The sequence below is a fragment of the Cryptotermes secundus genome, unplaced genomic scaffold, assembly GCF_002891405.2.
Source record: "Cryptotermes secundus unplaced genomic scaffold, Csec_1.0 scaffold669, whole genome shotgun sequence".
Lineage (NCBI taxonomy): Eukaryota > Metazoa > Arthropoda > Insecta > Blattodea > Kalotermitidae > Cryptotermes > Cryptotermes secundus.
Window position 1 is genome coordinate 211,652 of NW_019726235.1, and position 13,777 is coordinate 225,428.

Here is a 13,777-nt window from a genome sequence, read left to right on the forward strand (position 1 = left end):
TTTTTTAGACGACATAGACCCTTCTTTCGTTCAAGTAAACACGCACCCACTGAAAGGACAGTTCCTTTCAACACGTTTCACAAACAACCGCTGGCGCTGTTTGTTCTTAGCTTTCCTAACCACTAAACCATATCATGTGTTTGGAATGTGTAAATTATAGTCAGCGTTGATACCACTGTGAGTCACGAGTTTATTTTTAGACTTCCTGGCATAGGAGGTGCAGTTGCATGCGTACATTCAGCGACTGCGTTCTCTCCATAACAGGGGAGTCCAAACTGCATAATTCTAGCGTGATCCTTTCAATTCTTATGCCATTTCGAAACTTAGCTTACAGCTTAACGTACACAGTACGTGAAACCACAGACAGGGGCATTTAAATACCACGGTACGACAAACGTCAAACCACCGTAAAGGGTTAAAGTATGATGTTCGCACATCATACCTAAGTACATGTTGCTGTCATGTCACCAGAATGCAAGGCAAAATCATGGCATAAATATAGCTAACAGATGTTTTGAAAATGTGACACTTCAGATATTTGGTAATGACAGTACCAGATCAAAACTTGATTCAAGAAGAAAATAAGAGGAGATTGAACTCGGGTAATGCTTGCTACCATTCAGTCTGGAAACTTTTGTCTTCTTGTCTGCTGTCTAAAAACACAAAAATTTGAATATACGAAACTATAATTTTGCCTGATGTTCTGTATGGGTGTGAAACTTGGTCCCTGACATTAAGGGAGGAATAGAGAGAGTGTTTGAGAACAGGGTGGTGAAGAGAATATTTGGACTGAAGAGAGATGAAGTGATGTGAAATTGGAGAAAACTGCAAAATGAGGAGCTTCAATAAGTTGTACTCTTCACCAAATATAGAATGATCCAAGTCATGGGGGGTGAGATGGGCAGGGCATGTAGCACAAATGGAGAATAAGAATGCATATAGGATATTGGTGGGAAAACCAGAAGGAAAGACCACTAAGAACACCAAGACGTAGGAAGGGGGACAGTGTTAAAATGGTGATTGGATGGGGGTGGTATGAACTAGATTGATCTGGCTCAGGGACCAGTGGAGACCTCTTGTGAACACAGTGATGAACCTTTGGGTTCCATAAAATCCTGGGAAGTTCTTGAGTAATCACACTTGGCAGCTTCTCAAGAAGGGCTCAGCTCCATGAAGTTTGTTAGAAGTAGGCTCTACACCCAGCTTGCATGAGCAGGACAATTTCACATCTCTAAGGGAGGAGGGCACTGAATTTCATAATTTTTTTTTTTTGTTTCAGAGAACTCAATAGAAGTTATTAACCCTTTGACGTGGTCATTTAAATTCCGCGGCCGTGGCTCCTGCGGTAATATATTCAGCCGGCCATTTAAATTTTGCTCGAAAATTATTTATTCATCATTGTTCTTAAATTCTATGAGATAGGAACATGAAACTTTCACTAAAATGATCTTAAATGGTGGTTTTATAACCTTACCTTATAATATGGGCGCCCTGTATCTCGGCCATGGAAGCAGGTTGTTTAGTATTTCAGCAGTGAATGGTACGCCTTGAAGGATGAAACTTTCACTAAAATGATCTTAAATGGTGGTTTTATAACCTTACCTTATAATATGNACAACAGGCCAGTGAAAAATCTAACAATCTACAGCAAAACCATCAATTATTATGGGCGTTATAACATACGTGTGCAGCTGGACGAAACATACACGTCGAACCCCCCCAGACGATTTAAATCCCTGACGAAACATACACGACGAACCACGGCAACGGGTTAATATATTATATACGTAAGGAGGTTACTTATTGCATAGTTGTAAAAGGATCACACTAAGAAGGTGACATTTTTCCTGAAATGTAGTGGGTCACGAAACATAAGTTGCCAGTTGTTTCACTGATACTGTAATTCTTGAAGAACTATATTTGTAACATTTCCACAGTTTACCTGATAAAAGTATTAATATCTTAGTTATAATTTATGAAACTGAGTGGCAGTGGTGGTAATAATCTGTAATGTATTTACAGTTGCAAGCAATAAGGACTTGCCTTTTCTTGAAATTGATGAACAGAATTAAATTTCATGGTTGGATTATGTATTTAACAGCACAGGATGTGTGGGACTACAAACGAAGTCTTTGCAGTAGGAACACAGGCTTTATGGTTTCTAACCCAAACTCCTGGTTCATTCCATTTTTGTGATATATAAGAAATTAATGTACATACATTATTTCAGCGTGGAGTTGCAGCCTGCCTTATGTACCTGGACTTCTTCAGTATCAATGCTCAGCGTGCAGCATTGGCCATCACATCCAATTGCTGCCAGAATCTTCATGCAGATGAATTCCACTTTGTGGCTGATTCACTGTCTCTTCTGGCAAACCGGCTTACACAGCAGGATAAGAAGAGCGTTGAGAGCGTGTGTCTTGCCTTCAGTCGACTTGTAGACAGTTTTCAGAATGACCCCAGCAAACTCCAAGAAATTGCCAGCCCTGGACTCTTAACTAATCTGCAGCAACTGGTGTGTAATGTCTTCTTTGCTGGTATATTGTGATGAAGTTCCATGCAGTAATATTTTGAATGTTAGACGTTGATTTTTCTTCATACGAATAACTCCTTGATATGTTGGGTTTTTGGACTTTATCCATCGTCCTGGTTTTTAAGATAACAAATAAAAACACGACGTTTCGGAAACTGGATCTGTTTCCGTCCTCAGGTGAAGGAAAACACCTATTCAGTTGGGTCCCTTAGAAAGAGCTAGCCTCAATCACTCAATTTGGTCCAGTGATTGAGGCTAGTTCTTTCTAATGGATCCAACAGAATAGGTATTTTTCCGTCACCTGAGGACGGAAAAAGATCCAGTTTCCGAAACATCGTGTTTTTCTTAGTTATCTTAAAAGAACCAGGACGATGGATAAAGTCCGAAAACCCAGTATCTCTGTGTGTTATACACCATCGTCAGAATCCTATNGTGGGCACACGATGCCTGAGTGGGTGAACCTATATGATTGTCGTTTTTTTCCTCATGTGACACTTCACGGTGTGCATATTAAGATTGTGCAAATGAAATAATTATATGCTAAAATATTGCAAGTACCATATTATTTAGTTTCTTTCACCACAGAAAATGGTCTTCACCTTCTTAGGTAATTTCTTCAACTATATGACTGTTATTCTCAGTGGCACTGAAAACTAATCATTATTTGAGCATGTAGTGCACCTGTGATATCATCTTGTTTGCAGTACAGTGGGCCCTGCATAAGATCCTGTTTAAAATTTACTCCTGCCTACAGAGTTAAAATTATTGGCTCCCAAAAGTAATACCACAAGAATAAAGTATTTATGAAGAAAGCAGTCTTCTGGGATTTGGCACCGTGTATATGTGCAGAAGACTGCTTTCTTCATAGTCACCGCCGTGAAAGCCTCAAATCTTACATAAAGTATTTATGTTGTGCTTAAGACTTTTCCCACTTAGAAATGTACCCTACCTAAGAAGAGCAATTTTGAAGACACTACCAGACATCTTTTCTGTCATATATATATATATATAGTGCATATATACAGGAAGTGGACACTTACATAAGTCAGACAAGTTTCAGCATTTAGCAGTGCTCAGTAATGCTTGGTGATTAGATATTAGGCAGAGTTGGCAGTGTGTGTGTCGCTGCTCATCTTTAATACTTTTGCAAGCGACACACACACAGGGAGCCTGCACAGAATAATACATGAACGGTGCTGAAAACAAGAAATAGCCGCTGCAGCACATGTAGACAAGAGCAGGTGTCCCTGGTATTTAAAACTTTAAATTTTAAACTGGAATTCTAAAATCAAATTGACGAGTGTATGTTGGCGAGATTTTAAACAAAACTGACTGGCTGATGTTTTAAATTTTGGACTGTGTGCAGTGTGACAGCTACGTAGAGAAAAATACACCTGATTATGGCCAATTACCGCCAAAACATGTAGTGTAGAGGAAGAAAAGACAAACAACTACAACCAAATAAATGTTGCATTCACGATGGCATTTGTATTATTACATATAGCTTCCACATTACCTTCATATTCTGTAAACTTAACCGTTTTATGGGTTGTCACTATTGTTTGGCTGTGGATGTTCGTATTTATAATTGACTAAACAGGAGGAATGTTTGTGAAAAATTTGCAGAAAATATTTTCGGAGAAGTACTAAACAAATTTGGAATACAGGTGTACTATTGTCAAATGGTCATTGAACAACTCCATAATATCCAGCTTCTCACTCAACACTGTCCTGACTCGTATGTGATATACATACTTAAACAAGTGTCACACTGTCATTTTTACCTTTGCTACTAGATTGAAACCAATACTGTTCTGATGAATAATGATGGAACTAGAGCAAACTCATATCTTTTTGTATAGTCCCTCACTGATCTTTATTGTCATCTGCACAGAACATGCATAACCACTAGAAGATGTTGGAAAACTAAAGTGCTGTCAAATTGGTGACAGAGTATTCCTTTAGTAACATTCATGGGGTTGAAAGAGCACAATTTTATATTGTGAACCATTATAATCTGTCAGCTACTGTTACTTGTGCCTAAGTTTATAGACAAATTTCAGGAACAGAAATTAAGTACTGCATTCTTAACCCAAATTATTTGGTTAAGTCAGATCTAGCGCATGCAATTTTTTTTTATTGCTAGTGGGGTGGTACTAAGTCGCACTGTGGCCACGTCTGGCCTATTGTACCAACCCCAGATGACAGGTGAGGGTGATTGTGGAGCAATTGGTGGAATGAAGATTGGCAGGGGAAACCAAAGTACTCGGAGAAAACCTGCCCCAGTGCCACTTTGTCCACCACAAATCCCACTTGACCAGACCCGGGATAGAACCCGGGCCGCCGTGGTGGGAAGCCAGCAACTAACCGCTTGAGCTATGGCGCGGTCCCATGCAAATGTTTACTCTTCCTCAACTCTTGGAACAAGGGCATGAGGACTGCTGCTTTTGTCTGCAGGCAGGTAGCCAGACAGGGTGGAAGGGAAATGAGGGACACTTTGTACTGAAAAGCTTGCAGTCAGAAACATCCAATGGTAAGCAGGATGTCAGCATAAGGGACTACCGAAGTATGATCAGAATAAAGATGGAATCCAGAGTCACGTTATAGAGCGCACATTTGTTGTGAGCGAGCAGCTGGAACTGGAGCCATTGCTCCTATTTCAGTTTTACCCCGCATGTGAGGAGCTGTGTGTTTTTACTGAAGCTGAAATGGGAAGGTAGAACCAAATGTAACACATTTCACGCCAGTGCTGATGCTTCTATTAACTACATTTTAAACATTAATAAAATATAATACTTTGTTTCGTATTGTCGCGTTTCCTAGGCAACACAACAAGAAATTGTGTGGGTCTCAAATTTGGGTGAATATGTTTATTGGGCAATCATTTTTACACTCACTAATACAATCAGTTGGACTTATAATGCCTTCAGACGCTTCCTGTTAAACCGTTACACATGCACCTCTAATCCAGTGGAGCGTCTTGGCTCCGCATTCTTTGAACCTGCACTGACTCCTGCTCTAGTCAGATACGAACTGACTGGTCCTCTGAATTCTTCTTCGCTTGTATCCTATGCTCAGATGGAATAGAGGCCACCTTGTTGAAAGGTTCAGTTTCGCTGTTAGCTGGAATATCGTTGCCACAGGAATTCAGCAATTCTGTTTCTGTTGGGTAGGCAGTTTCCTAGGTAGCATTCGTTCTCATTGCCCGTTGCACAGTGATGGATGTCCTATAGTCTGGTTTTCAGTCAGCACATCACATTGCTCCCTTCTTAAGGCTGTTTGTCCTGAACAGTCTAACAGTATTTCCCTTTCTTTCATTTCCGAGGGTTCCTGCTTGCAACATCTTCCTGCCCGATGTTCTGTTCATCTTCCAAGCGCACGTCACAATATGTAAAGAAAAAACAAAGAATTCCGGGTTAGTTGCAACCAGCTATTTTCTCATTAGCTATAACAAATCTCCTGAGATTGGTACTGCAGATTTTAGAGTACAAGTATTTACATTTGTCTGATTTTCAGATCAAATCTGCCCCTGTGTAGCCTGCAAGATTTTTGCATGTGCCCATAGTACCTTCATAATGCTAAAGTAATTGTTACTCTTCCCTGCTTGTATCACATTGCTATCCATAACTGTGGCCCTCATTCATGGTCTCCTTCTGTCTCCCAAGATTAGCAGTCTTACAGGGGGTAGTCAGCTCAGTATGCCTCCTTGATAAAGGTCTTTACACATTGCACATTTGTTACTGTGGTACTGTTTTTCATTCTTGATGTTGATCCCAGGACAACATGGCAGCTAGGCAGCTGGGTTCAGAATAATTACAAGGTGGTTCCAATATGACTGGGACTGATTTTTTTTTTAAAAACCATAATTGCTTACTTACTTGCACATGTCAGCCTTCAACGTACTCCCCTCCAGAGTCAACACATTTTTTCCAACGTTCTGGAAGCATCCTGATGCCCTTTTCAAAAAAGGCTTGTGGTTGGCATGTCTACTCCCGAACAGTCTGGATGACGGTGTCGTCCACAAACCGCGTGCCTTGCAAGTCTGATTTGAGCCTTCCGAACAGGTAGAAATCTCTTGGGGCCAAATTGGGACTGTATGGCGGATGTGTCAGAAAGTTCCATTTAAATTTCCAGAAAGTTTCCATTGTTGTTTTGGCCGTATGGGGGCGTACATTGTCTTGAAGGAAGGCTACCTGCTTTCCACCTGTCTTCCACTTGGATCGGACCTTTTCCTTCACATCTGTTGCCAGGAGGTCTGAGTAATAAGCTGCATTGACTGTTATGGCATCTGTCAGAAAGTCTACATGGATAACCCCCTGCCAGTCCCAGAAGAAAGTTGCCATCAGTTTTCCTGCCAAACGGCTCCTCCGCACTCTCTTGGGTTTGGGAGAACTGGTGGGAATGAAGTAGTGCACCCACGTTTCATCGAACTATAGACTTCAAAAATGCATCACCTTCGTCTTCAAACTGCTATAGGTGATGACTGGCAGCTTGCATGCACACCATTTTGTTCATGTTCGTCAAAGTGTGTGGTACCCACCATGCATTCACCTTGCGATATTGCAGGTGGTATTTCACGATGTCTTCTACACTACCAACACTGATGGACAGCATTACTCCAAGTTCCTTGATAGTGATGCGCCTGTTCTCACGAATAAGCGCATGATCAGTGTTTGGCTTGATGACGGATGTTCATGGCCATTGATCATGCGGTTCATTCTCCACGTGCTCTCTGCCCTGCCTGAAGCACTTACACCACTCAAATACACGGGTCCATGAGAGACACTCTTCCCCAAACTGTTGTTGGAGTCTGTGGTGAATTGCAGTGGATGGGATGTTTTCTCCAACAAGGAATTTGATCACAATGCGTTGTTCCATGCTCCGCGGTACCTTGTGTTCGCTCATCACTCTAACAACTCCCAGACAGGACTGAACAGATTATGACCCGAACAGGAGGGAGGGTGGAGGTTGTGGCTTCACTCTCTCAAGGTCGCACAACTGCTGCACAGTGCAGCTTTTTTACACACAAATCAGTCCCAGTCACATTTGAACCACCTTGTATTATAAATTACACACATCGGAACAAAATTTGTCCACCTTCCTCACAGAACTAATCGTTTTCTCAATATTATGCAGCCACAATTTCTCTGACCTCAGTCTGACTTGAATAATTATAATCCAAATGTTGTAGTCACAATTTTATGTGCCACAACTTCCAGACTTTTTTTTGTTGTTATTCTTTAAAGGGTGTGTAAATTGCAAAGTAAATATGGTGGCGTTTCACTGTATTATTCATGGAATATAGGAACATTATTAGTCTTTTTTTGTAGCTCTTAAGTGACGCACATTTTGGATGTTTGCAGCTGGTTGTGTCTCCACCAGTAATCAGCACAGGAACATTCATCACTGTTCTGCGAATGTTATCTGTGATGTGTGCCAGTTGTCCTGATCTGGCCTTGATGCTGCTCCGACAGAACATTGCTGAAACTCTGTGTTACCTTCTCACTGGCTCTGGAGATGCCAATGTGGATGAGGTATTGTTTGGTCTTGATGTTTGTATGGTGACATACTTCCAGTTATGTAGTATTTTTACTCTGTTGTGTACTTCTATGACATTTTCACCACTCATCTGTTTAAGGAGCAGAGGATATTGTGTTCATGTTCTCTCAGCACTCTCATGGTTACATTTTCTCTAGCAGTTCCATGAACTGGAACTGTTTACTGTTCATAAAACAACAAGAAACTGGATAAAGTATTGGTCAGCGATGAAAGTGAAATTTGAAAAGATGGCGAGTAAGAGGGTTGCTGCCAGCAGAATCCATACATAGCCTTTAACATATTCAGAGCCAGTTTGATTGAATAATCAATGAACCATCTCTTGATCGTGAAACCCATTTGTGTTATTTCTTGTAACCTGGTCCGTTTATTAATTCCCAAAGAACAGAGCAGCAAATTAATCTCATAGTAAAGTGGGCTCTTTATACTCTCCCATTCACTTGTAGTGCTGCTTCCAAAGTCTCTCAATTAAGGTATTTATAAAAGAAGGCTTCTCAGGTATTCGGCACATGGTTTTGTTTGTTTGTTTGTTTGTTTATGACTTCCAGCTTTGAACAAGCTAAAGAGAATCCATTAAATTCTCTTCAGATTTTGGTAAAACCTTAGCACACTATGCTATACTGCCACACTTTTGGGTACTTCTTCACAAAAACTACCATCTATCTTTCTGCATTGAGCTAATTTAATAGAATTCTAGAATCACTGCTTAAAAATGTTTACAGCATGCTCTCATTTTGAATGTAGGTAGAACTGGTGTCACGCAGTCCCCAGGAGCTGTATGAAATAACGTGCCTGATTGGTGAGCTGATGCCTCGCCTTCCATCAGATGGTATCTTTACAGTAGATGCCCTTTTGGAGCGCCCAAACAGCAGTATCCAAGACACAGTGCAGTGGCAGTGGAGAGATGACCGTGGGCTGTGGCACCCATACAGCAGCATTGATTCTCGCATTATTGAGGTACAAGTTACTCAGTTGTGTGTCTTGTGAACTGGATCAGTTATGGTCAGATGTGCAGGCCTTCATGTCTGATGAGGTTGGCTCCTCGCATTCCAGATGTATTTTTTTGTCTCAGCCCCTTAAACTTTACATATGTCTTAGCTTGGTTCGCGCTCATTATTTCTTCCATCATCCTCTTTAGATTCTCTTGATATGCCTTCTCCTCTCGATCGATCTTCATATTGGACTCCATTTTGGCCAGTATTTGTTCTTGGTTGGATTTCATCTTGGCATACATTTCCTTCATTTCTGTAGTATTGGCGTCTGCCTTCACCTGGTTGCCATCCATTTTTGCCAGCATTTTTATTATTTGTTGCATTTCTTGCATCTCCATATCTTAGAACAGTGCTGTAACTGTGCAATTCAGTCTTCAATCCAACAATTCGATCAGTTTGATCCAGTTACTTCTGACACTACTTATCACAAGTTTATGGCAGCGTGACTACTGATACCAAACTGTAGTTGCATAGAGTATTTATGGTTGTAACCATTGCTGAAGAATCCAATAGCATCCAAGGCGCCAACTTCTCTAACACCAAATATGTCACTTGTAGAGGGTACGCATGACAAAATGATGTGTTCTAGTTTGGATGATAGGATTTATTAACAGCTTGGTTACACACAATCTCTTAATTAAACTCAGATACAGCGCTATATCTGATTTACACACTTTCAAGTTCACCGTTGCACACGCTCTAGGATTCTCTGTCTTCCACTAGTCGTCCCCTAGCAATGGATCTGTACACAGAAGCTGTCACCTAAACAGTCTCAAATACTCCGCAGCACTCCCAGATACTGGAATCTGTTCTGCCTGTAGCTGTCCTATAGCTTTAGCACTGACCACTCAAAAAACAGCCTATATTGTTGGAACATGTTTACTGAGCAATTGCATAGCAATGGTCAAGGCATGGACTCCATAGAAACCCAGTTACATGATAGCTCCCACTGTTGCAGTGTGACATCATTGTGCCTTCACGGAAGTCTGTTTATTGAACCGTTGCCTAGAAGCAATTACATAACCTCGTTGTTCCATTGTTGCCAGCGTGTATCGCGTATGTTTACTGGTCTCTTACCCAGCAACGCTCTGGCTATCCACGTTATAATACTGTGGTACCCTTTCAACCTTTGAAGAAGTTGACTGATATTAACAAAATTTGTTATTAATTTTGTGCTCTTGGAGACCACTCTCAGCCTCTTACTTTTATTATTTCCACAGCCAATAACAACAGCATAGAAACGTGCATGAGTTGGCGTGACGCTTCTCATCATTTAGGAGTAGATTCTCTAGTGATGTATGGTAATAGGTTTTCGAAGAATGCTCTACTTGATAAAGAGAATTGTTTTATACATTGAAATACAATAAGGGCAACATATGAAATGTTAATATAAGTTTCAGTTTGATAGCTTGAACGAAGGTATGTTGAAGCTGGCTCTGTGAAATCTGTATGTAAATAAAAGCATTCCTGCTTATTATTTATGAAATGTTATTCAGCAGTTGGCACATGTGGCAGCACTGTGAAATTTGTGGTTATATTTAGCAAATTTAAAGTAGACAGAATCTGTAGTCTTGCTTAACTAGTTCATCCCAGAAAGAAGCAAGTAACATGAATGTCGGTGATATCCTTACAATTGCAAAAAGATTTCCAAGTCAAACGCTATGCCCAGCCGTCTTCACGATACCTGCATGCCAGCCCATGCTACCTACATTTGTCTTGATGCTAATGCAGTAGGGAGTAGGCTTTGTGAGTTCTGCCTGAAACTCTTTGCATGCCTTAATCTTATAGCATTTTGTTATGTAATCCTTCCTCCCTAAATTCTGTGAATAAGAATCCTGATAGTCCATCTTGCAAAAGATATAATTGTCAGCTTGATCTGTCTATAAGATGAGAAATATTTTTTGTGGGCATTTGACTAAGTATATCAATCTCAGATTTCTTAGATCAGGTCAAAAAGCAAATTCTCAATTAAATACTGATTTTTCATTCTTGAACTTCATGAATTTTCTGGCAACTGCTTTTGCTTTACAAGATGGGGTGATGCGAAAGGAGATTCATATCATATTTCCCCAATTGGAAGTCTAGTTTTAGTATCAATTTGTTGATTGATATAATTGTTGTGTAGGCAGTCCAATAAAATGCTATTATATGACACACAACGGGATGCATCCCACAAAGAGAATTAGAGGTGCCCATTTTTTGGGCTGCACTTCATGATTGCGATATTTGTGAGTATTCTTACCATAATTTCACAGGAAAATGTAATTTGAAGAAAAAATTATGGACAAGTGTAATAGATAGGTGAGAATTTGTCATTTTGTTAATTTATCAAATAAATGACCAAACCAGCTGTATGTACATAAGCGTGGAGGCAAGTGAGATTCCTGCTTACAGGAAGGGTATATAGGGACTACTACTCCAGTTTCCCTGCAGAATTGAGGCAGTTTTGATATACTGAATGGATGCTGAATCTGAAATGAACAGAAGATACAGAAGTGGTTTGCGAAGTTGTATTGAGACAGAAGGTAGAAGGTTTCTTGTGTGTGTGTGGAAGGGCTACAGTCGTGTATCATGAACAGGGCATATCATCTGCAAATTAACGGCACCTTACAGATAATCTGATCTGGACGTTTCACTCAGTAGAATTTGAATTCGTTTTGAAATGCTCATCCTGTTGTCTCCTTGAATGCAGGCTTCCCATCAGTCCGGGGAGGATGAGATCAGTCTCTCTACGCAAGGCCGGACCTACACTGTAGACTTCCATTCTATGCAGCAAATCAATGAGGATACTGGCACTACAAGACCTGTGCAGCGACGCCTCAACCCCAGTTCCCTCTCTAGCAACATGGTGGATATGTCTGCCACTGTCAATAGTACCAGCGTTAGTGACAATGGCCTGCTGTCAACAGGTATGACATGTCAGTGTATTTATATTGTAGTGTGAGTACCGGTTCTGAGTTCCACATGTGTCCTGGGGGACAGGCAATTACAGAACAAACCAGATTACGAAGATGCTAGTCTTTAAACAGTTGGGGTTTAAATGCCATAACAGGAACAGCACTATGAACATTTCTTTGAGGGCATTTGAATTTTCATACAGGCTCTACAAAAAGTGTGTGATAACATCATAAATGCAGTTTTTATGCAGGTAAAGCAGATATTACTGATGCCAGAAGCAGCGACTTGAAGCACAGAGCAAATGATGCTTGAAATGATATTTTTGTTTGAAGGAGAAAGCTCTGGATCGAGCGCATTAAGTGGAGGAACTGTTTTGGAAGAGACTGTGGACCTGTCGTCTGACAGATTACTGATGAATGAATGAAAGCAGATATTATGCAGTGCCTTTTTAAAAGAATTCTGTTTATATCTTAATTGCTTGAATATAGAAGTTTCTACATTCTGGGTTTCCTTTACTTTCATTCCAGTTGGAGGCTTCAGGTTGCTCTTGCAGCAGTTTAACGGCTGTGTCTTGGTGTGACAATCCAGGAAACAGTTTTGTCCCCACATAAGCCAACTTCACATTTCTGGCACTTTACATGACTTTTCTTGTTACCCTGTGACCTGAATGTAGTTGGCATCACAGCCAATTGGATGGAATGGGCCAGTACTTGTTGCTGCTAGAGTCCAGTCTTGTGATTTTTCTGATGTCTGCTGTCCTTCGTCTTCACATGTGTCTGTTGTCAGCAAGTGAAAATTCTCGGTGTGAGATTTCCTTTCCGCCACATAAAGAAAGAAGAATATAACTTTTCAGAATAGCCTAATGTAACAGATGAGAAAGAACAATTTCTTCGTCCAATTGCACATGCAATATCTGATTGAGTAGGTATTAGCTGTCTTCTCTGTCTTATCCATGTAACCTATGTGATAATTATATTCTTCCACAGTGTGTGACTTCATGGTGTTCCCAGATTTTACATATTGATCAACGTGGGAATGTCTCTCTTCCCTCCACACCACTGTCATCTGGTCACTCCTTGTGTACTCTTGAATCTCACCCTGTTTCAGTTTTCTTTTCTTGTGGCATGCCCTTCTTACTTGGCCTCTCAGTCCTGCGGTTTATTCTTTCCTTATCAGGTTGTTGAATAAGAGAGTAGAGGAAACAAAATTATCCATGCACAAACTGTGACTTCATCCTTCTACTTTCCTAATAAGTTCTGTGTGTGCAGATGTTGAGTCTTGTCCTGTATGCTGTTTGTTTGTCACATATGTAGCCAGTGAAGGCAACACAGTTTGTATATTTTTATGCCAAAACATCTGTGGGTTTTTTGGAATGTGCTGTTCAGAAACTGCTCTTCCTTTGAAGAGCACGGTAACTTTGTTTGATGCCAGATAATTTCAGAAGGGTTTTAAAATTTTGAAAATTCTTTTTTCAGAATATCAAATACTTCTTATATTTTCAACAGTCTGTTTGTAATTTTTGTCTGTCTTGTCAGTATGAGTGGATTTGATTTCTGTAAAAGGTAAAAGAAAAAGTAAAGGTATCCCTGTAACAGGCCCGTAGGGTTGTGAGATGTTGAGGTTCCCACATTTTCTAGACAATTGGCTCATACATGGCGGTAAGGTTGTCAGCCTTACGCTCCAGCCACCCTTTACCCCCAAGTACATTCGAAGAATGTTACTGTGAGCCGTATGTCCCTTGACCATGCGGGTCGGGAACCCAGTTCCCCTACCCAGTTAACCCATGGACTCGTGTTCA

General features: G+C 40.6%; 1 protein-coding gene across 5 annotated transcripts in view; it reads left to right on the forward strand.

Moving 5' to 3' along the window:
* Nucleotides 1-13,777, forward strand: part of LOC111864059 (E3 ubiquitin-protein ligase TRIP12) — a 91,550-nt gene that overhangs the window by 35,716 nt on the left and 42,057 nt on the right. For all 5 annotated transcript variants that reach the window (XM_023851038.2, XM_033751309.1, XM_033751311.1 and 2 more), the window contains exons 11-14: nucleotides 2,231-2,515; nucleotides 7,897-8,067; nucleotides 8,834-9,046; nucleotides 11,774-11,990. In XM_023851038.2, the coding sequence (XP_023706806.1) occupies nucleotides 2,231-2,515; nucleotides 7,897-8,067; nucleotides 8,834-9,046; nucleotides 11,774-11,990 (886 nt within the window). The remainder of the gene's footprint in view (nucleotides 1-2,230; nucleotides 2,516-7,896; nucleotides 8,068-8,833; nucleotides 9,047-11,773; nucleotides 11,991-13,777) is intronic.